The 24,058-nt window shown below is 33.6% G+C and overlaps 1 protein-coding gene across 13 annotated transcripts in view; it reads right to left on the bottom strand.

Moving 5' to 3' along the window:
- Positions 1-3,690: 3,690 nt before the first annotated feature.
- Positions 3,691-24,058, bottom strand: part of mtus1b (microtubule associated tumor suppressor 1b) — a 101,303-nt gene continuing 80,935 nt past the window's right edge. For 12 of the 13 annotated variants that reach the window (XM_073949991.1, XM_073950015.1, XM_073950010.1 and 9 more), the window contains 8 exons: positions 17,462-17,528; positions 12,072-12,286; positions 9,188-9,293; positions 9,002-9,075; positions 8,785-8,880; positions 7,464-7,580; positions 6,785-6,882; positions 3,691-4,625 (listed from right to left, as the gene is read on the bottom strand). In XM_073949991.1, the coding sequence (XP_073806092.1) occupies positions 4,418-4,625; positions 6,785-6,882; positions 7,464-7,580; positions 8,785-8,880; positions 9,002-9,075; positions 9,188-9,293; positions 12,072-12,286; positions 17,462-17,528 (981 nt within the window). In that variant the 3' untranslated portion in view covers positions 3,691-4,417. Of the gene's footprint in view, positions 4,626-6,784; positions 6,883-7,463; positions 7,581-8,784; positions 8,881-9,001; positions 9,076-9,187; positions 9,294-12,071; positions 12,287-17,461; positions 17,529-20,823; positions 21,015-24,058 lie in introns of those variants that run through there. The other variant, XM_073950051.1, reaches the window with a different exon arrangement.

Genomic DNA, 24,058 nt, shown 5'->3' with positions numbered 1-24,058 from the left:
CCATATCCAAACAAACCGGCGGAAGAACATCGCTCTCATTTTCAATAAAGCATAATTTGCCGTGAGTTTCTTTCGGCTTGCTGTGTGCTTCAACATTAAATTTTATATGTTTGTATTTCAAGATGAGGTAATCAAAAATGACAAGCTAATCAATAAATTAAGGTATTAAAAAGTGGCACTACTTTACTTCTCGGAAGCATCTTGAACAATTGAAGAAGTGTTGCGCGATGTCTTAAAAGTACAGATGCAAAAAATGTGACTGATGGAATGATGGAGTGAAACTGCAAAATAATTAAGCATTTTTAAAGAACACTTACGGATCGGAAGATAAAATATTAAATAATGTCAATTAATAGTTAACGAAACATGTTCACATAGATTTTTTCCATGAAAATAAAAAAGCAACGTCAAGGGCAAACCCTTGTACAACTGCAAGGTTAAAATGATAGTATCACAATTGTTTTATCTTTAAAAGTGCATAGCCAACCTTATTGTTTTTACATAGATTAATACATAGGTTCTTCATCTTTGTGTTAGAAATCTGCAGGGCCTAGAACAATATTATTGGTCTTAATTATTATAATAAAATAATTTAATAATTAAAAAAAAATATATATTGTTTATTGTTATTTCATGTGGTCCATTCTTTATCAATACAAATAAATACTAAGTGAAAATAATTTACAACATGTATTGACTTGGTGTTCTAAGACTTGTCCACCTGACTGGTGCACCACTCAGAGACAAGACGAGCCACTCCGGCCACCTTCAAGCATTCCAGATCCATCGGTTTCATTTAAAACATTTGTAAATGTTGATTAAATGATAGCAAAACCTTCACATTTGAGTGATAGTTTGAGTGATAGACACTCCAGGATACGAAATAGGCTGAAATGTATTAAAATAACTTTCAATTTATAAGGGAGCTAAAATAAATTCACAACATGTACTGACTTAGGGTTAGATTTATCAGGAGTTGGTTGCTTATAACAAGAACACACAGTAAAACAGGGTGATTTAAAAGAATACCACAAGCTTCGGGTTGATGTCACTTTGACACTGAGTGTCTGGAGGGGGTCATATTGAACATCTTCTGTGAACTTGTTTTTTTCCCAGTGTTGGGTTGCAGCTGGAAAGGCATCCGCTACGTAAAATATATGCTGGATAAGTTGGCGGTTCATTCCGCTGTGGCGACCCCTGATTAATAAAGGGACTAAGCCAAAAATAAAATAAATGAATGAACTTGTTTACTGAAAAAAAAACTTTAAGTGCTCTTCACATTGATTAATTACCCAAGGTTCCATACTGTTTCTTTAATTAAATACAGATTTTTTTAAAGTCGTGGTATTCTTTTTGAATTGCTCTGTATTACTGATATCATAATAATGCAGGCTACATCTAGTACATCACTGAATTATATTTTTCAACATGTATATGGATTGTTTTCTGTTATACAGATATGTTTCTAATAGCTAGTGTTTGCATCACCCCTGATGCAATATTGTTATTGATCCATAGATTTCAAAATCATGAAGTTTGCAAGAAAAATACTGTTGACTGCATTTTGGTAAGCAGTATTTTGAGCTAATTCAGTTGATAAGCAATGTTCATGGATATTGACATGCACGCATACTGTACTACAGTGTGTATGTGTTCTCTCGAACATGCACACACATGCCCTCTATAATGCACCATTCCTGGCATCTTAAGCTCCTTAAAGAAATAGCTCAACCCTCAAAGTTGTTCCAATCCTCTATACATTTCTTAATTCTGCAAAAGTCAATATATCAATAACCAATAAGAAATAGGTGCTAATTTTTCCTACTATGGCAGTAAATGAGTGGCAAGATCTGATTGGTACTGACATTCTTCCAAATATCTTGTTTTGAGTTTGGCAGGACAAATTAGTTTATATGGATTTGGAACAACCTGAGGGGGAGCAAAGTATGGAAGAATTTAAATTTTTGGGTGACCCATTATTCTAACACGCACACACCCTCACACACATGCCCACGTGAAAGCGTGAAAGTTATATTGCGATTAGTATGTTTATAAGAGAGCCTAGCAAACAGAACCTTGTTCCCAAGTCCTTTTGTCCAGGTTTTCTGAAAATTATGAACAGACAGTACTTTAATGTACTAATGTTCTTAAAATTAAAGTACAAAAGCGATTTATTGATCTCTCCCCAAACCCTAAAACATTTGTCTATTTTTTTTCAGTTGCTGTTGTTTAATTTTTTGTGATTTAACAAGAAGATATTCTGAATAATGTGGATAACAAGACAGTCGCTGGTTTCTGTTGACTTCCATAGCATAGAAGAAATAAAAATCAATAAAAATAAGTAAATAAAAAATATTGTCTTTTATTTTTAGCAGAGGAAATAAGTTCATTACTTTAGGTAAAGTACATTTTGAACTTTCAAAGAACCTGCAGACATGTTTTCCTTTTTTATGAGAGAGCATTTGTAAATATTCTTAAAAAAATCTTTTTATTAATTAATTTAGGAAGAATATATTTTCATTTTGTTCTAATATAATTTCCTTTATCCTATATACTATTAAACTCAAATAATTTGTGTTAGCCGGGCGATGCGTTGGCGCATTTAAGTGCTGTCGCCTCACAGCAAGAACGTTACTGGTTCGAGCCTCGGCTGAGTCAGTTGGAGCTTCTGTGTGGAGTTTGCTTGTTTTTCCCGTGTTCTCATGGGTTCCTCCAGGTGCTCCGGTTTCCCCCACAGTCCAAAGACATGCGGTATACAGGTGAATTGGGTAGGCTTAATTGTCTGCAGTGTGTGAGTGTGAATGAGCATGTATGGATGTTTCCCAGAGATGGGTTGCAGCTGGAAGGGCATCCGCTGCCTAAAACGTACTGAATAAGTTGGTGTTTCATTCCGCTGTGGTGACCCCAGATTGATAAAGGGACTAAGCCGAAAAAAAAAGTGAATGAATTTGTGTTAGCCATAACATAATTTTTCAGTTGATTTTTTTTGTTCTAATATAATTTCCTTTAAACTGTAAAATATGTAGAAAAACAAAAATATTAAAAACCCAAATATAAATAATAATACATTTTGTTTTCAAAAATAAGGCAATTTTTCCAGGATATTTAATATTCCATATTTCCCCTTATGTCCACAATGTGTCATCTTTCATTTGATAAAAATTAATTTAGACAGGAATATATTAATAGGAAAATATATTTTAATTTTGTTCTAATATAATTTCTTTTATTCTTTAAACTGTAAAATTTGTAGAAAAACTAAAATATTATTAACACAAATCATAATACTAACAATATGTTTTGTCTTTTTTCCAGTATATTCAACATTCCGTATTTTCCTTTACGCCCACAGTGTCACTCTCCTTCATTTGATTTCTCACTGAGCGAAAATGTTTAGCTTCAACCACAGGGTGGCAGTATAGGTTAAAGGAACGATTCACCCAAAAGCAAAACGAATTGTTTGGCTATCATTGCCCTTTCTGTGCATTGCATCCAACGTTTTGGTTAATCAAAGTAACAATAATGAAGTGCTTAAAGTGATGAAATTACATAAAATGACCCAAATTTTCACTGAACTCTCCTTATTCTAGCTTTGACATGCTAGTATTGTAGCCTATTCGTTTATCTTGTGTAAATTTATAAAAACCCCTTTAAACATAACACAAATGACAAAATAACCAATACAAACTGTAAAGATAAACATCCAGAAATTTAATGCATTCGTTAAAAAAATAATAATAATAATAATGAAATAAAGCCAAGAAGGGCACTGCGGTCGAGAAAGGGACACACTCACACCTAAAGCATTCTGGATGTGTGAGCCACTGGACACAGTTCGGGAAAGAGAGAGAGAGAGAGAGAATTAAATACATTCCACGAAATTAGGAACAGAAACCTGGATCGATATTCAATCCAGCTAAAAGGTGAGGCTTTTCTTTAAAGTTCTTTCCTCTCTGTATACAGTTCATACTTAAAAAAAACAATACTTCAGTTGTTCATCCATTTCGAGAGCATCATATAGAGTTCTGGTGAGCACAAAGAAAAAAAATACAGCTTTACATGTTTTACTTACTATGCACAAACCAATTTAATCATAAAAAAAAGAATAAAAGAAAACAAAGAGAACAGAAAAATGGCGGTCCGAGAGAGAGATACTCTATGTACAAGCCCTGAGGTATGTTCCCTCCTCAGAGAAATGTAAGTGTTTGTGTGTAAGATGGTGAGGGGGACAAACAACATGAAAACAAGTGTGTAACAGAACAAGGCAATTCCTTGATCTACAAGTGCAACTGTGCATCATTGTCTTTATCTGGAAAGGGAACATGTATAAACTGTACACATCTTTACAAACTGTACAAGTCCTATTATAGGAATAAAATGGGTCCATTGGAGCCTCGGCGTGAGGATGGATCGGAGGTTATCTGGGTGATATGGGGGCTGTGGAGAAGGAGCCGGAGTTTCGGGGTGAGGGGAAGGGAGAGGAGGGCGAGAGGCGTCGAGGGCTGCACAGGTCACCATTGTGGAGCTTCCACAGCAGCTCCTCGTTCTCCATTGACAGCCGTTTGTTGACCTTTGACTCTTTCTGTAGGGTCTGTTGAAGCATGGCCTGCTCCGTGGAGAGTTGCCTACAGTCAAACAGGAAAAATTAATAAACATTAATCGTGAAGTTCTAAGATTTGACAGTTGATGCAATAAATAAAATGGCAGGCTGGATACTAGATAGGAGAAGATGATTAGGAGAAGTTTAATAGGCTATTACACCTGTGTGCAGCAATTATTGTTTTAAAATATTGCCAGATAAAGGTGACATTGTATATTATTTTGAAAAGCAACAACAACAACATTAAATGTCCTTTGAAGTGTTTTGAAACGTGCATTTTTATTTGATGTTTGTTCGTAATCTCAACCGAAAAGGAATAGAAGGCGGGACATAGTGTAGTTCCACCTCTTTTTTAAAACAGCCAGTAGTGTTTTGTTTAATCACAGCTTTGTCAATGAGAGTGGTTGAGCCCAAGCGCATCAAATGACAAGCAGCTGAGAAACGTCTTGAAGGGGCAGGGCATGTCAGATACTAGAGAGCATTTGATTGGTTATGATGTGATGATGAGAAACTGTACACTTCAAAAACAGTGAGTTATTTATTTAACCCAATGGTTGAGTTAAAAATAATTGGTGCTTTGTTGGGTTACTTTTAACCTTTATTGGGTTATTCAATAATAACTCAGCAAGTTGGGTTAAATATTTGGTGCTTTGTTAGGTTATTTTTATGATTATATAAAATATAATTATAATTATTATAAATATATACATCTTAACTAGTTGGGTTAACATTTTAGAATTTCAAGTCAACTGATTTAACTGAAACAGGGGAGCTGTATTAACACACATACTTCATGTTGTTTTGCGTTTATTTAAGTTTGTTTAAGCTCTAACGCACTAACGTTGTTGTTATTTTTTTTTAGCAAATGACCTCTCTGCATCGTGTTTTTATATCTGTGTTACCAGCACTCTTAATGATAGATGATACAAACGAGTGCTTCATAGCCGATCTAACGTTATATAAAACAAATAAAAAAAAAATGCTTTCTGTAACTCCTGTGTTCATCTCCACAATTTTTTTTGAAATGATACACATATTTGAAATGTGTTTTGGAGCACACTAGTTTATAGACCTCAAAAACTAACAATACTGATACTAACATCTAAAAAACTTTATTTTAATTTCATGGGATCTTTGAGAGACTAAAAGCATTCACTGTATGATTCATATGCTTCATCGCCTATTGGAATGAAGTTAAAATGACCTATAATTTAACTTAGGAGAGTAAAAAAAAACTATTGTTTTTGCTTTGTACATCACAACCAAAATAAAAGCACATATTTGTGACACATATAAATAAAAGTCTACAAAAAAATTGCTACACAGATATTTTAATTTATAAATAATCTTTATCATATATATATATATATATATATATATATATATATATATATATATATATATATATATATATATATATTTATCTGAATATAAATATATAAGATATATTTAAATTAGATAATACATATTTAAGTAATATCACACAAGCCAGAGTGCCGTTTTTTGAATAACAAAGGATATAATATTATATATAAACTACACACACACACACACACACACACACACACGCACACACACACACACACACACACACACACACACACACTTACACTCACACTCACACACACTGTTGAAGTCAGAATTATTAGCCCCCTTGAATTATCATCCCCCTGTTTATTTTTTTCCCTAAACTTCTGTTTAACAGAGATATTTTTTCAGCACATTTCTAAACATAATAGTTTTAATAACTCATTTCTAATAACTGATTTATTTTATCTTTGCCATGATGACAGTAAATAATATTTTACAAGATATTTTTCAAGACACTTCTATACAGCTTAAAGTGACAATTAGAGGCTTACTTAATTAATTAGGTTAACTAGGTAGATTAGGGTAATTAGGCAAGTTATTGTATGTTGATGGTTTGTTCTATAGACTATCGATAAAAAAAAATTAGCCCCCTTATTAAAGGGGTAATAATTTTTTATATATTTTTGAAAAAAATGTCCTTAAAATGGTTCATAAAGAATTTAAATCCAAAGCAAAATGAAACATATCTTATGCCTCTGCAGCAACACTGCAGTATTTTCCCCTTGAATGAATCTCTTCATCATTCAGCACAAAAACACACTTAGCAAAATCACAAAATACTGAGTGACCATTTTTGCAAACTATTTAGCTTACCTTGACAGTGCAGCGTGTTTGTCCATTCTAGCCTTGTAGTCCTCGTTTTCTTGCTGGACTTTGTTCAAACACTCTTCCAGTTTCAAGTTATCATCTATCTGTAGACATGGATAAAAACATTACACAAATAGACAAATAGAATTTTTACACAATTTAAATGAAGCTAGGAAAAAAAATATTTTGATTGCCCCATTTTAAGTCACCTGAACTGTTATTGCACTGCAAAAAGTGCTTTAATTATTTAGATATTTTGTCTTGTTTCAAGTCCAAATATGTACAAATTCTTAAATCAGGAAGCATTTTTAGAAAAGCAAAAAAGTCTTGTTTTAAGAGATAATGTCAAAATTAATAAAATTTTTCCTTGAAATAAGCAAATTCATCTGCCAGTGGGGTGAACAAAAAAATTGGGTTTTTCCTTTAGACTATGTCATTCATTTATTCTGTAATACATGGTATTGCCCTAACATTTAAGGCCATATTTTGTATTATTCAATAAATATCTGATAATGACACTAATTTTGGTGATGGTAATTAAGTAAAAGCAATGTTACAGCAGACTTTTTAATGGAGGTTCGTTAAAAAAACTTTGGTCCATATGGCTATTTAAACTAAACTGACTCATAATGCAATGAGGGGTCTATAGGGACATCAAATGTGTACATTTATTATCAGTCCTCACCAGTTTGTCCATCTGCATGAGTTTCTTGTCTTTCTGGTGTATCTGGTTGGTCTTTATTTCCAGCACAGCTCTGAGACTCTCCAGTTCTTGCTCCAAATACAGTGTATGCGCGTCCTTCTGCACACAGAGAAACAGCTGCTTAGTTTGAGATTCACCACGTAAAGTGACTGAGCATCTCTGCAGTTTACAGGCTTCCTAAGGGTCACTGTAAAAGGCTTTACATGGTCTAAGCTGAAATCACACTAACCCCATTGACACTACAGGTAGGGATATTTTTTTAAAAGCTTAATGAAATAAAGTAGCAGGAAAATATAAATATGTACAATGAACTAAACAAGTATAATGAATTAAATAAATATTCATTCATTTTTTTTTAACACATATGAGTAATGTTTTTCACAAAAAAAAAAAAAAAGACTGAATTTTACTCACAAAAATTGTGCAAAATTTTTACTTATCCTGCATTTCTTTCAAACATGTTTCTTTGCTCTGTTGAACTCAAAAGATATTGGAAACCAGTAGCCAATTTCATTCACTGTATTTTTTCTATGGATATCTTTTTTGTGCGTGTTCAACAGAAAAATGTAACTCATAAAGGTTTGAGACCACTTTAGAGTGTACATTTTTGTTTTTATTTTAGGTAAACAATCCCTTTAAGGTTTGATGTAAATGCTAGTTAAACTAGTTAAATTAAATAAAGCTAAACTAAAAGTATTAGAGATGTAAACCTGTGAAACATGCCAATCTTGTCTCTAAGTAAAATAAAATAAATTCGTAACACTTTATTTTGATGTTCCATTTGAGTAATAGTACTCTCTCTGCTTAATATCTGTTGATTCTGCTCCTTCAATAGACATTTAAGAAACTTTGCAAGTACATGCCAACTTACTCTAACCACAACCTAACAGTCTACTTATAACCTAATGACAATTAGTTGGCATGTAATAGCAATGTAACTTAAATTCAACAGATGATCAAAATAAAGTGAACAATAAATTTAACTACTAAAATTGCTCAATTTGAAATGGAAACTAAAGCCAAAAAGCCAAAGCCAAAACATTTTAACAACATTTAAATGAAAGAAATGACAAAAGCATGTACAGAATTAACTTTAATATTTCAATTAAAATTACAATCAATATCAATTCATTAAAAAATTAACTGGAAATCATAATCATAAACCGATTTTAGTTTTAACTTTTGTTTTGTCCAAGGAAGTAATACACAAATATGCAATCAGAAACAAATTTATTCAATAATGCCAAGTGTAAATCATCCCTAAAGTTGTATTGAGAATAATGCATTTCATTGTACATCTTACCTGGCTTTTGTCAGCCGCAGCTCTCCTCCACTCCTGCTCCTCTCTCAGTCTTTCTTTCAAAGCCTCATTTTCTGCTGTCAAAGTCTCTATCTTCTCCTGTAGTGAAGACAACAGCGATCAAATAAACAATTAACAAAAAAAAAGCAAAGACACAAAGTAAAGATCTCAAATATTCCAAGTTAAACAGTAAGGGAAATGATGAGATGGTGATGCATACATTAAGCATGGCCTCAGACTCCTTGAGCGTTTTGTCAAGTTCTTGCATGTCATTTTCATGAGCCTTCTTGAGCTCTGGAAAAGGGGAGAAGAAAAAAATCTTTGTCATACAGGAAGATCAAGATCAAATTCAAAATACAGTACATTAAACAAAAGCAGAAACTGTCGATGACTGCAGTGAAATCACCTGTGAGTGAAGTCTCATGTTCATGTTTCAGTGTTGCTATTTGCTCAGTGTGTGCCGCTTCCTGCTGCTTCCTCAGTGCTTCTTGTTTGTACCTCACATCCTCCACCTGTGAGTAGAAATCATACCCATCAACAATGAAAACACTAAACATGCAGCGCCTTCAGCTAATATTAGCAACTCTGCCGTTCTCCAGATGTGCTTCTTAGGGTGCTTTCACCTGTGAATCGATTCATTTGTTCCAAAACAGGGATTGAAATTGTTACTTTGTTGCTCTTTGCTCTTGGTGCGGTTCGCTTTTACACTGCAAAGTTTCTAATCGGACCAAAAGGGCTAAAACAAGTCACGTGTGAATAAACTCTCCTTACATTGGTCAGAGATTCACGGTTTATTTTGATGAGTCATGCTCAGCAGTCAGGGGAGGTGGTGGTTTGGTGGTGTTTGACAAGTTGTTTGGCCAGCGACGTGTCTGAAGAGCGAGGAGAGATGCGGTAGGGAGGGGTGAGAAGGGCGCACAACGTATTTGAGGACCGGGAGGGAGACGCGAGATTACCGGAAGATTATCACTCGTCTGCGGGCATCAGGGAGATTCCCGAAACTTCCCGCCCTACTCATAATTCTCTCTTCATATAGCCGTATGCCTATTACATATCCATAAAACAGTGTGATATAACCGCGCTCGGATCATATCGCTTTCTCACTGCAATCGATCCGCTCCAGAGTTCGTTTCATTTGAGCCAAGACCACCTCATTCAAGCGATCTCGGAGCGGTTGATTTGGCGTAGATCCTAGCGCGATGGTTTCACATATGCCAAACGAACCGCGCTAACTGGCCATCGAGACCGGTTCCGAAACAAAAGCGTAGGTGTGAAAGCACCCTTAGATTTTTGGCCTTCTGAAGTGTTCGCTTAACAGTGCAATTGGCCGGGATATACAGATGTCCTCTTCATAGGCCAATTCATAACACTTCCATTTGACTATTTTCTTAATAATTGCCCTGATGGCAGCTGTAGTTGATTTAGCTATTTTATTATATAATGTGTAAAGTTCAACAACCTTTTGCAGCAACTCATACTTCTGTTATTTGGTTTAATAGTTTATGTTATAAATAAATGGCCTGTTTGTTACTGAACCTCATATCTAAAGTCCTGTTAAGCAGGAAGTCATAGCTGACTAACTTCCTGTAGTTAGAAATCAAGGTGTATTAAATCACTATGAAATATGAATGGGAATATTCTTTGAAAATATATAGCTCATAAGAATTCATAGGAGTGTCAAAACCTGTGGCACACATACATTTAACAGAGATATTTGTTTATTTGATGAAACATTTAATGTTTGCAAGCATTTATTCTTAATGAGAGCATAGTTTATTTATAATGTATTATATTTGTGCAAAAGATCGAAGGTTTAAACAATAAAGACACAGCCTTCCTTGCTTACTTGTACCAAGAGTGATAATGTTAATTGATGACCCTGTATATAGGTCTGCTTTTGCCAAATAAAGCAAACATTATGATTCAGTTACTGGTGCCTTTTATTTACAGCCTGTGGTTCAATCAAACATGCAAATAAAAGGACAAAAATGCATTCATTTTTAGATTTAAAGAGTCAGTTCATCCAAAAATGAAAATTCGGTTTATAATTACTTACCTTCATACCTCTTTAATCCCTTGAGAACTTTGATCATCTTCAGAACACACAATTAAGATGTTTTAGAGAAAACCAGAGAGCTCCTCAAAGGTCCTGAAGTGTTCAAAGTCCAGAAAATGAAACCAAAAATATTGTCAAACATTTCATGTGACTTCAGTGGTAATCAAACGAAGCTCCAAGAACACTTTTTTGCCCCCAATAAAACTGTAAAAATGACTTTGTTCACCTATGTTCACCTTAGAGCGTACTCATACTATGTACAGTTGCCTTGAACCGGGCCAAAGCACACTTGTCCCCCCTCCCATCTCCCCCAACGGCCCACACTCACATTACATTCGGGCCTGTGCACGCTTACGTCATCGATTATGCGCTGTTCAGCAGAGAAGCGCTCTCCCTCAGCATAGTGGAGATTCCTTCAGTTTTATCGTTTAAGTCACTTGTTCTGCTGTGACCCGCAGTCAAATATTTAGCTGAACAGATCAGCCACTTTTGACGCTTATAAACCTTGTGCTGCAGGAATTAGGAGGTTTGCTGAAGGCACAGCTGTCGTGCAGTGAGGGGTTTGTGCCTTTAATAAACTATGACAGTTAGCGTTCATTGAACAGTAAGAATGAATATTAAATCCATATTAAACAGACCCTTAATAGTCAAGTCTCGCTTTCAGTTTCGGGCTCAGGCACGTACCATGCCAAAGCCCAAATGAACCCTGAGCCCGATTCAGAGCACTCACACTTCTCAAACAATCCGGTAAACGGGCCTGGCACGGTTGGGATAGCATAGTGTGAATAGACCCTTAGATTGCAGAGCAAATTTACTATGGACAAAACGTTGCTGTTCTGTTGCGTTGCTGACTCTAATTGCAATATGTTTTATTGCCAAAAGGAAATGCTAACCTGACTAGAAATAGAAAACCTTGGCAAACAAAGCTCTATTTACAGTTTTTTTGGCCAACAAAAGTGTTCTTGGAGCTTCATATGACTACAGATGAACCACTGAAGTCACACGAAAATGTTCTGGGTTCATTTTATAGGCTGTTGTTGTCTATGGAGGATGAGAAAGCTCTCGGATTTTATGTAAAATATCTTAATGTGTGTTCCGAAGATGAGAGTCTCAGGCGATTGAAATTATATGAAGTTGAATAATTAATACCAGCATTTTTATTTTTGGGTGAACTAATGCTTTTAAGATGTTGTGACTGTTAAGTAATCAGAAGTAAGCACAGGTCAGATCTTACCTGCTGCTGCATGAGCACCCTGCATTTATCCGCCTCTCTCTGATAGGCCTCGTGGGTTTTGTCCCATTCTGCAGAGTAGAAGTCCTTCAGTCTCTCCTCCAGTTGCTGCAGTTCAGACTGATGCTGCTCCTGAAGTTTCTGAAACAGAGCCTCCAAAGTCACACGGACCTCCTCCTTCTCTTTCTCCAACTGCTCGCAACATGAGACAGAGTTACCTGGGGAATCAAGGAGACATGAGGATGTTAGGAAGATCTGATTCCTGATTTTGTCTTCGGAAATCTTAAAGGAACACTCTACAGTACTTCTTTTGGAAATAGGCTCATTTTTAAGTCATTTACAGTTAAACAATTTACCATTTTTAAAACCATTTAGCCAATATGGTTCTGGAGGGAACACTTTTAGCTTAGCATAAATAATTGAATCGGATTAGACCATTAGCATCTCACTCATATTTAACCCTTTCAGGCTCAAATAAACTTTTAGAAACAGGCAAAATCTATGCTTTTAACTGTTGCAAATCAGCAACGCCTGCATTGAGAGGGTTAAAAAAAAGGTTTTTATAATTCTCCTATTTGACAATTGACTTCTGTAGTTGCAAAGTGAACAAAAACTGACAGAAAAATGCCATATCAGCATAAAAAACAGCAACGTTTCATTTTCTGTTGGTCTTAGTACACAACGTAACTACAGAAGAGGAAATTTTTATATAGGAAAATTATAAAAATTTTTTTTGAGTGAGACGCTAATGGTCTAATCCGATTCAATGACTTATGCCAAGCTAAAATATGCTAAAAGTGCTGCCACCAAACCCAGATCAGCAGAATGGTTTCAAAAATAGTAACAAATTATCAAAACTCTTTGTTTTGAGTTGAGCAAGATATTACTGGTCCAATTCAATGATGTGTGCTAAGCTTAGCTAAAAGCTCATTTAGTGGAGTTGTAAATTGAGCCTTCCATTAAACTGAGTGTTCCTTTAAGAGTAATATGGAGCTAAGTACTAGTAGTGTATTTCCAACATACATTGGCTACTGGACATAAAAGCTGGTATAAAATCTGTTGTAGTATTTCAGAACAATGTAAAATTACCTTGCATCTTGAAAAATTTTTTGTTGAGACTACCTTCGCACAAACATTTTGATGAGACTCTTCCTACTAACAAATTTTGTAACACTACATCAATCTATTAAGAGTACACAGTGTAATGCATGAGCATACTCCTTATGGGAAGAAACCCATTTTAGAAAGAGTAACAGAGAGCAATTTTGTTATGACACCGCATAATGTAATGAATTAAATGTTGAATTGAGTCTAGGAAGCGTCTCACTATTTATAGATCCAGTAGAACCTGCCACAAAATTTTGAATGCATCAGTGGAAGTAATCACTAAAGATTAAAATAAAAATAATAATAGATATAGAATGTAAATTTAAACACCATGCACATATATACCAATGTTGTCATTTTCAGTTATTAAAATAAAGTAGAAATCAAATATTGTATGAAAAACAACTCAAATACTCTAGGGGAGACATTTTCATAAAACAAAATAAAATAAAAATAAAATAAACAGACAAAATTTTTAGCCCTCCAGTGAAATGTTTAATTCGTTTCCAAAATCATTTAAAAAAAAGCAAGGATAAAAAACAGATTTTTTTTTTTGATTTCCTAAAATATATTTGTTATATTTTTAATACATTTAGCTTTATTTGTTTATTTTAGTGTGTCTGGAAGATGATGCAATTTTTTTTATTTAATGCCAAGTGAGCAACCAAGGCTACTTTCATGGCAGGAACATTTCAATAATAAATATACAATTAAAAAAATCAACAAACAGAGTTTTAGTGTTAATACATGATAAAAACTCTAAAATCTTTTCTGGTGTCACTTTGCTAAAAATGTCCTTAAAAGAGTTAATTTCATTTAAAAAAGTCTTCTGCACAAGCAGGACAGTCCAGTAAAATGTGTTTTATAGTAAGGGGAATTGTGCAGTACATACACTAAATAGGGTTTTCACCTTGGAGCAAAAAAACATGGGTTATTCTTGTATGTCCAAAACAACATCAGGTAAAAACCACTTAATCAAGTCTAGTCTTAAAATGTCTTAAAATTCTGTGTGAGATTTCAGGTTGGATAATTTATTATTTTATAAATATATATAATTTATAATTTATTATTTTAATAATTAATAATAATAATAATAATAAAAAAATAAATATTTTATACTTAAAAATGTCATAAATGCTAGGGTCATTATTAATAGCCCCCTCTAAGAATGTTTTTGAATGACTACAGAAAAAAATTTGCAATATCTTGAATAATAAACAAAATCTACATTAACTATTAATAAACAACATGCAAGAATCTCACATAAAATCTAGAATATACTTTATTTCCTAAACAGCCTTTAAAATCCAGATTTGATTCTAGAATAAACTGAGGTAAGTTTCTATTCCACTGGACTGAATCAACAGAAATCAACCTCAACAGAGACGTGCACAGGCTGAAGACTGCTGCGACGTCCTCCCTCAAATTTTCCATGCTTATTCAAGTCTGGCACGTATGTGTGAGCAGCACATGTTTTTGAAGCCTCAGGATAACCATTTCTTTCTTTTAATTCTGTGAGGTAAACTTTAGGAGCACCGTGTCATTTGGCCAACTGCACCTTTAAACCCACACACAGAATCCACTGTGAGTGAAAGATTCCTCATTCGCCACACACAACCTTCACACTTGTCTCGAAGCCAAAGGCCACGACAGTAAGGTCAGACTAATTAAACACAACAAGCAGCACATCCTTAACATTCTGCAGCATTAGAAATGTGTGTCTGGGCTTGCCAAAAATGTGTGTGTGTATGTGTATTCAAGGTACAAACTCATTGGGGTGTCATCGTATTTTGTTACAAACACATAAAAACAAACGCACTGACTCAAAACACAGCGAAAAGCCGCCAAATGTCTACAGGGCGCAATAAAACAGGTGTGATTGCTGGGTGGTTGATCCTATCAGTTTCCCAACTCCCAAACATGGAGTTGTACAGTTCCATCAATACGATGCTCATCAGAACAGAGCATTCAACAGGATAAAACATGAAACAGCCCAACTCTGGAATGTACAAAATAACATAAATGAAGAACAAATATGTGACTAGCAAATCAAGGCAAGGCTTGTACACCTCACACATATGCTAAATTGGGTTAATAATAACTTAGGAAAAGATATCCAGTTAAAGTCAGTTATTTTTTTTCTCCATTTTCAGTTCAACAGAAAAAAATATTTTTTCAACACATTTATAAACATAATATTTTGAATATCTCATTTTTAATAACTGATTTATTTTATCTTTGCCATAATGACAATAAGTATTATTTTACTAGATATTTTTCAACACTTCTATACAGCTTAAAGTGACAATTAAAGGATTAACCAGGTTAATTAGGTTAACAAAGCAGGTTACGGTAATTATGCAAGTTATTATATAAATATGGTTTGTTCTGTAGACTATCGAAAAAAAAAATTTGCTTAAAGGGGCGAATAATTTTGACCATAAAATGTTCTTTAAAAATAAATAAAAATAAGTAAAAATAAATTTTACTCTAGCTAAAATAAAACAAATAAGACTTTCTCCAGAAGAAATATATTATCAGATATACTGTAAAAATGTCCTCGCTCTGTTAAACATAATTTGGGAAATATTTAAAAAAAAGGGAAAAAAAAATTGGTAATAAATAATTCTGACTGTACATAGATAAGGAGAGATTTAAAATATTATTTTTAAATATTTTTTTTTAAAGATAATAATAATTAAACTATATTTTATATGTGTATTTTGTGCTTGGTACCTCAATTGGCTTAGGCCTTTTACAGGAAAGAAAAGAATAAAAATGTCAAATAAAGTGGGGGCAAATCTCCGTCTTCATACATCATTCATTGTTTTGCTCAAAATCAATGATTCATTTAGAAATGAAGCAGGTGGCTGCGTCCAAAACACACTCTCCCTCACTCACCCATACACTCATTCACACACATACACTATGAACAATTAAGCTTACCCAATTTACCTACAGCACGTCTTTGGACTTGTGAGGGAAACCAGAGCAACAGACGCCAAACAGAAACACCAACTGACCCAGCCGAGGCTCGAACCAGCGACCTTCTTTCTGTGAGTCAACAGCGCTACCCACGGCACCACCACGCCAACCACATCTGCACTAGTATTTGCATAAATCAATCTGATTGGATGACGTCTCCACGATGACGTATTTTAACTTCTGCAGTCAGCAATGGTGGCAATGCAACTCTGCAATGCTTAATGTCACTGTATTCAAAGTCAATGGGAGGCATTAACAAAGTCACCCCAAGTGTATAGGACGTTATGAGTTCTGTGATATCAGACATGCCTCTTTTGCCACACACATTTTTAATAAATTTTTAAAAATTTTTTTTTTTATAGGTATATAGTATGAAATATGCGATTTTAGGCCAAATCATTAGCCGATTAGCCAATTCAATATCTAAATCAAAACAAAACAATTGTTTTGCTCTGAAACAAACAAACGCTCTGGGGTCTGATTTATAAAATTTGCTTTGATTAAAGTGTAAAAAAATTAATTAATCAAATTAGCTTTGATTTAGCAACTTTTCTAAAAGTGAAACTAGAATAAATTAGATTTTTAAAAAATGATTATGGGTCATTTTCAGATTTAAAGTGATCTAATTAAGTTAATATTTAAGTTAAATATGTTTACGTAATGTTTACCTACAGCTGCGCACACTCTCCCATCAAAATTTGTTTTTTTTAAAGATCCCAACTTTTGTGTGGAAAGTGGCTTTATATTTGATATTTATAAATGAGACCTCCTGCTCTGGCTTTGGATATGTTATACAATATAAAAATCATGTATATGAATATATATCTTTTTAATAGGTTTCGACATATAGTAATTGCTCCTAGAGATTTTAGTTTTGTTTTTTCACATATTCAATAATAATTTTTGATTCTGCCACAATACTAAGATGTTGCAGTGCAGTTGTTAAATTGTTTTGATGGTATTAAAATGTAGTCCCTAAGGTGCCACTAGTTTTTCATGACATTCCGGATTCTAAATATTGCTTGGTTAAATTATCTGTGGAAAAAAAAAAACTGCAATCCTAAGTAGGTGTGACCCCGAAACTAAACACTCACTCAGCCCTATTTTATCAGGACTGTGCCCTTGAGCAAGACAGTTCTCCCAAGGTTTCTCACAGATTAGTGTTCTTCCAGTCACTTTGAACAAAAGCACCTGCTAAATGACAGCTATCCGAGCAAGATGAAAGCCTTATGCTCTGTGAGTCTAAGGAACGGACACAAGAACCGAGTCTCTGTGTAATTGACTGGACATGTGTTACTTACTCAGTTGCTCTCGCAGGTTGTTGATTTGGACAGAAAGTTCTTCCCTCTGTTTGATTGCCGACTCGCGCTGTAACAAAAGACAGAAGAAACAAAACCATCAACAGTCATCCAGGGCAATCACATACAAGGACAGATGAAGATTACATGTTTAACAAAGGTTTTGTCTAGAATAATTAGACTTATGTAAATAGAATCAAAAATTCAAAATAAAAGTAATAACTAAATTTGATTTGAAATGATAAATATTCTAGTTAAAATGGAGTAAACAGCTTAATTTTTGTTACACAAATTGAAAAATAGACACAAATAATACACCTCTTTAACTACACTGAAGTCATATTTATTGGATATATAAACATAATGAAGTTAAAGCCTATGCGATAGCATCATTGTGAGGTTTTCTGTAAACATAACCTTTTTAGTTTTAATTAAATTTAATTATCCTAAATTGGCTTTTAAATGTTTAAATATTCATGCTCCAATGCTGTTTTTAGTCACACTTTATTCTGATGGTCCATTTGTTGAAGTAGACTGTTAGGACTCTTAGGCTTATTGTAAGTTGACATGTACTTGCAAAGTTTCTTATAGTCAGTTAAATGTCTGTTGAAGGAGCTGTATCAACAGATATTAAGCAGACCGACTACTAATACTCAAATGGACCAGCAAAATAAAGTGTTACCTTGTTTTTTGATCTAATCAGTAGACATCAAACCTCTCACAGAGTGCCAAAGTGTAAGACCTCTTTTAGCTAATCTGTTTTTTTTTTGTTAAGGGAACTAAAGTGTCCAATTATTTACCTGTTAGCCTAAAATTAGACAGTAATTTAAATATTTAAGTAGTGTTTTTAAAAAGTGGTTAAAAACAAAACAGCAGTGTTTGCGCAAATAGTCTACTATTAGTTTTTTTAAATCATGCTGCCTTTGCTATTGCCTTAAAGTAATTTTATGTAAAGAGTTATAATGTTGTATATATGTATCTATTTTATTTTCACTTTGTCAAGCCTCCTCTGGACAGGTGTTGAGAATTATTTGTTGAATTGTTGAGAAAGTCTGCTTAAACACGTAAAAAAATGCTATTGGTTGTCCAGTGTAATTGTGGCGTCCAATAAACAAACAAACAAACATACAAACAAACAAAAAAACAAACGAAATTCAAAAATTAATGTATACATTCAAACATTTAAAAGTCGAGTAACAAATTACTGGTCCAACAAAGTAAATCTAGGAGACAGAAACTCTATTGTTAGCTAAAATAAAACAAAAATCTGTTAACTAAAAAAATGCTAAAATATTTTTTCTTTAAATAATTAAATATATAAATAACATATGAAAATGTAATCTTGTTTTGATACAAAAAAGTTTGTTAAAGTAAATAAACCAAAATAAATGAGGTTTAAACAAAACATGAGCATTTAAAAAAACTAAAAAAGACAAAAGCACATACCAAACATAATATTCAAGGACAAAATTCATTAATTAGAATAAAATGCATATAAAAAAATGACAGTATAAAAATAAAAGCTAATTATTAAAAGTCAAAATTAAAGTACTAAAACTGCAATATAAAATTGAAATAAAAACATGCAAAAAACAATGAAAAAACATTAAGCACAAAATTAAATCAATTGTACTTTATTCAATTCGAATAATATAATTGTTGGTAAATAATGGTAAAAAAAATGCTGGGAAACACTATATATATATATATATATATATATATATATATATATATATATATATATATATATATATATATATATATATATATATATATATATATATATTTATTAACTAAACTGCTACTTAAGCTTAATGAATTATATGATTAATACTAAATAAATAAAAAGAAATCTGTTCTATCATTGTTATAAATAAATATATCAGTCATTTTAATGTGGTTACTTTTTTCGTATTACTTGTACCATATTGTAGATAGATTTTCATTAATATAAGACAGCAACATTGATTACTACGAGTCACTCATTGAAATTCCATTAAAAATGCTACAATATACCACTCAATTCAACCCTACAAATGCTTCCAAAAGCCAACATATTTTATAGTCCATTTTACACAACAATAAAAACCCCCTCTCCTTGGATTCAAAGCTCAAACATGCTACAACCCTCAAGTCATGCAGTGATTTCACTCATTACGTGTGGCTCGCAGCTACAGACGCTGTCAGTATTGGCAGAATAAGTTGTTATTGTTGGATAGGAACCATCTCAATCAGCTTCTTATCAGCAGGCATGATCAAGGTTCAATGCGAGACTCATTTAAATGTTCCAGGAAAGACGTATGTGTCTGTCTGTGATTAAGAGACGGCTAATGTTACAGTAACCTCCACACAACCAAAGCTCATATACCGCCTCAGACAGATTACAAAGTTCTGTGATAAACATTGTCGAACATGTGACGCAAAACATAACAGAACATGCTGACACACACATTTTTTACTTCCATACCGTGCTCAAACTATCTGTTATGATTACTATACTCTAAAAACACACCATTTCACAGGCAGAGATAAGAGGACAGGACTTTACACATTGAGGTTTTATATCGTCACATTTGTTCATTTTAATATATTGTTAACTGTATTGCTTACCACACTACTTTGAATATTCGGTCTGAAATTGCATGCAAGTAAGACTTCAAAACAACATCTGCACTATTTAATTGACTGAACTTTGAAAGAATGTTGTACTTTGAAAGTCATTGGCATTGATTTCACTATCTGAAATTATATTATTAAGAAGAATGTCCGAATGTGTAAACATAAAGCCAACTTATTGAGGTAAAGTTGGTTTTATATTAACACATTCTTACTTTACTCCTTAATAATATACTTTCAGAAATGGGTTGTTTGCCAATTCTAAATAGTAAAATCATATTAACAGCCAATGACTATCAAAGTTTTACATTGTTTACAGTCAGTTAAATAGTGCTAATGTTGTTCTGAAGACAGACTTGCATATGATTTCAGACCGAATATTCACCATGGTAAACACTTAGCATATCACAAGTTGTCAGTGAATGAATGTGTGAATGTAAAGCTAACTTTACCTCAATAGCTAAAACTCACCCCACTAGTTTACACTGCTAACACACACAAATGACTTCAATGACTCTAAAAACAAATGATAGACTGCTTAATTTCATTTCTGAAAACACCCGAGAAGAACAAACAATCTATATTAGTCCAATCGTAATCACAGATGTACAACATATGCTACTTTCATGCAATCACAGACAATGATGAATCATCAAATAAGCTTTGAAACTAAAGATCCTGAGAAACACAATCTATCAACACCAGGAGTTTCAAACTAGCCATTAAAAAAAATAAGAACCAAACCCCACCTTTTGACTCTTCTTGTTTACCAGAGGTTTCTTCAATCCAGGTTTGCTCCCGGTGGAGCCCATGTTCTCCTCAAACTCCCGCTCCTTCTCTCTCCTCTCCCTTACCCGTCACACAACCCAACAATCTTCAACTACTTTGCTCTTTTTGCTCTGCTCTAGAAACTGGTCTGTCAGCATCAGTCTCCAAGCACGCTGCATTGGAAACCATTCCCTCCCTATCAGCGACCTGCCCCCGTATTCCTTCTAAGAGAGAGGGAGTGGAAACCCAGATAAGAGAAAATGGAAAAGTTGAAGGAGTGAGTAGGTGGAAAACTTTGCGGTTATGAAGAAAATGCTCTCTTTTTTTGTAGTTCCTACGGCCAAGAAGTTTGATTGGTGCTGATATACTGAGACTATATGAGAGATGAATCATATTTCGCCATGGAAAGAGAGAAGTCCAAAAGGTGATATCAGAGTTATGTAACGTGGCTGTTCTATAAATGAGATTGTGCTCGGTGTGTTGGAGTTTATATAATATTATGGTCAACATGGGGACTGTAACACTGCAGCAGATCTGCAAAATTGTTTAGTTACAGTGAAAAACGTGTAAAGAATCAGGAGGGACGAGTAAAGGTGTGCATTTAAAACAAACTGGAGTCAAATTCAAATGCAATGAAGGCAGTTCAAGAACACACAAATAATCTATTTGCATGTTTTTGAATGCTGTATGTTTTTGAAACTAGTTTTAATCAAATTTAATTTCAGGGAACAGTGCCCTTTTTCAAAAAATGAGTATGACAACACTGAAAAAAATGAACCATTGGATATACAAATTTTTTTTATAAGGTAAGTGGTTGCAAACAAATTATATTGGCTGAATTTAAACAAACAGTTAAATTTAGTAAGTGTTAACTTAATTTGTTTGTTTAAAATCAGCCCATGTAAATTGTTTGCAACTACTTACCTTATTAAAAATTGTAAATCCAATTAATCATTTGTTTTTTAGTGTTGTAACTATGTTCAGACGGTTCATTCCGTTATGGTGACCACTGATTAATAAATGCAGAGCTGAAAAGAAAATGAATGAATGAATGAACTATATTCAATGAAATACGGTAATGTGCAAAGATATGGGTGGATCTGGAGAAACATAGCTCTACTGTAATCATCCAAACAGCTGTGAGGTGGGCTTATATGCCCCGCCTCTTCCCAAAGCCCCACCCCCTGAGGCTCAATAGCAGCTGGTGCATTCCTCACAGCAACATCCCTCCCTCCTCCTCTCTGCCCGCTATCAATCACTCTGGGTGACACAAGGGCTAAAACCGTCAACTTTCCCCAAAGTAAAGTCTGTCCTTTTTTCATGAGTGGAAAGAAAGTGGAAGATTTGTGTGTTTCCAAGACAGTATGTACTCTATGTGAGGTTTCTGGAGTAAAAGTGTAAGAATCTTTGAAGTAACCTAGGTGTATTTTTTTTTCTTTTATCTGTTTGGATAAGAAGAATTGATGGCAGGAAGACTTGCTGTTTCGGAGAGATAAGAAGATAAGATGGGAGATTTGCATTATATATAGGACACTGAGGAATGCATGGAATGAGATGGATAAAAAAGGGAAAAACGGGATGAAGTTTGAAAGAAAGAAAGAAAGAAAGAAAGAAAGAAAGAAAGAAAGAAAAAGAAAGAAAGAAAGAAAGGAGTTGTGGGTTTTGGGTATATCTGTATGCCTGGGGTCTGGATTAGACTGGGTGTGGGGTGCACATTATTTACATATTTACACTAGCATTACCGCACATAAGCCTATATAAGTGCCCGTTTTCAAATCTAGCTAATAGTGTTTATCTAGAGATCGCTTCAGTTGGATTTGAGTAAGATTACAGTCAACACAAAATCAAAACCGGCCCTATTCACTTTCTTAATAGACCTTCCTGGCCTTGCGGGTGATTTATGGGTGCACATTATTTCAAAGAAAAATGTCTGTTGTCATAATCTTTCAACAAAATCTATTAAGTTGCTCCACCTCTAAAACTGTCAGCTTATTTTTCAAGCAGTTCATTCCAGTGCAACACTTTTCATAAGTAAATCAATTAGATAAAGATGGATAAAACAGCATTTACACAAAATAAAAGAGAAGACATCAAACACTATTTATGCAATATCCTCTTAAATATGTAAATACTTTAAGATATGTCTATTTTAAGGGTTAGTTCACGCAAATATTTATTAACTCACCCTTCACTATTTTTCTCTTCTGTTGAATAAAAGAAGATATTTTGAAGAATGTTTTTTTATTTATTTATTTCTTTAGTAATGTGGCAGTCAACTTCCAGGTACTAACAATTATCTAAAAATATTTGTGTTCAACAAGAAAGAAACTCACATAGTGTTGGAAGTACCTGAGGATGAGTAAAAAATGCTGGATTCCACACAATCAATTTGAGTTGGGACGACATGAAGAAATTAAGTCAACTTATTAGTTTTTTTTACAAGTTTATGTGGATTATACATGAAACATTTAAGTTGTCTAAAAAAACTCAAGAATTGTGTTGTTTCAGCTTATTTTTAAACAATTAAGCTGTTCCAAAAAGCTTCAAGAATTGTTTTATTTTAGCTTATTTTTAAACAAATAAGTTCTTCCAAAAAAACTTCAAGAATTGTTTTATTTTATCTCACTTGTAAACAATTAAGTTGTCCAAAAAAGCTGCAGGAATTGTGTTGATTTAGCTTATTTTTAAACAATTAAGCTGTTCCCAAAAACTTCAAGAATTGCTTCTTTGATATAAGTAGTTTAAACAAACATCAAACGTCATTTTTTGAGTAGACATATTTGCAGTTAATAGCAAACAGCAAATGTCCTTTTTCAGAGTGAACTACATCTTTAAGTAGATCTATTTGCATGGATGTTCAATATTGTATTAAATATTTCATAATGTAGAAATATTTGCGATCATTTTCTGCTCTCAATCACATGAGAAAAAAAATGTAAGTCATGCAGGAAATAAAAGAAGTTTATTCCTTCAGATGATCACATTTCATCAGACAGTGCACGATTCAAAACAACACTGTGCGTCAAGATTTTACTGTCAGTGGTTCAGCCTCAGGGCTCATGAAGGCGGGTTTTAGCTCGTACCTGCTCTGTCAGTTAAAGGAAAATGCAAATTTCCATGATGTTAATGAACACAGCAATCAAATGAAAAGTAAGCTTGTGAAAGTCCATGCTTACACTTCTTCAAAGTTTGCAACAGAATTATCAGAATTATCAT

This window comes from Danio rerio, chromosome 1, assembly GCF_049306965.1.
Source record: "Danio rerio strain Tuebingen ecotype United States chromosome 1, GRCz12tu, whole genome shotgun sequence".
In the NCBI taxonomy this organism is placed as follows: domain Eukaryota; kingdom Metazoa; phylum Chordata; class Actinopteri; order Cypriniformes; family Danionidae; genus Danio; species Danio rerio.
This window is presented reverse-complemented; position numbering and strand designations above follow the sequence as displayed.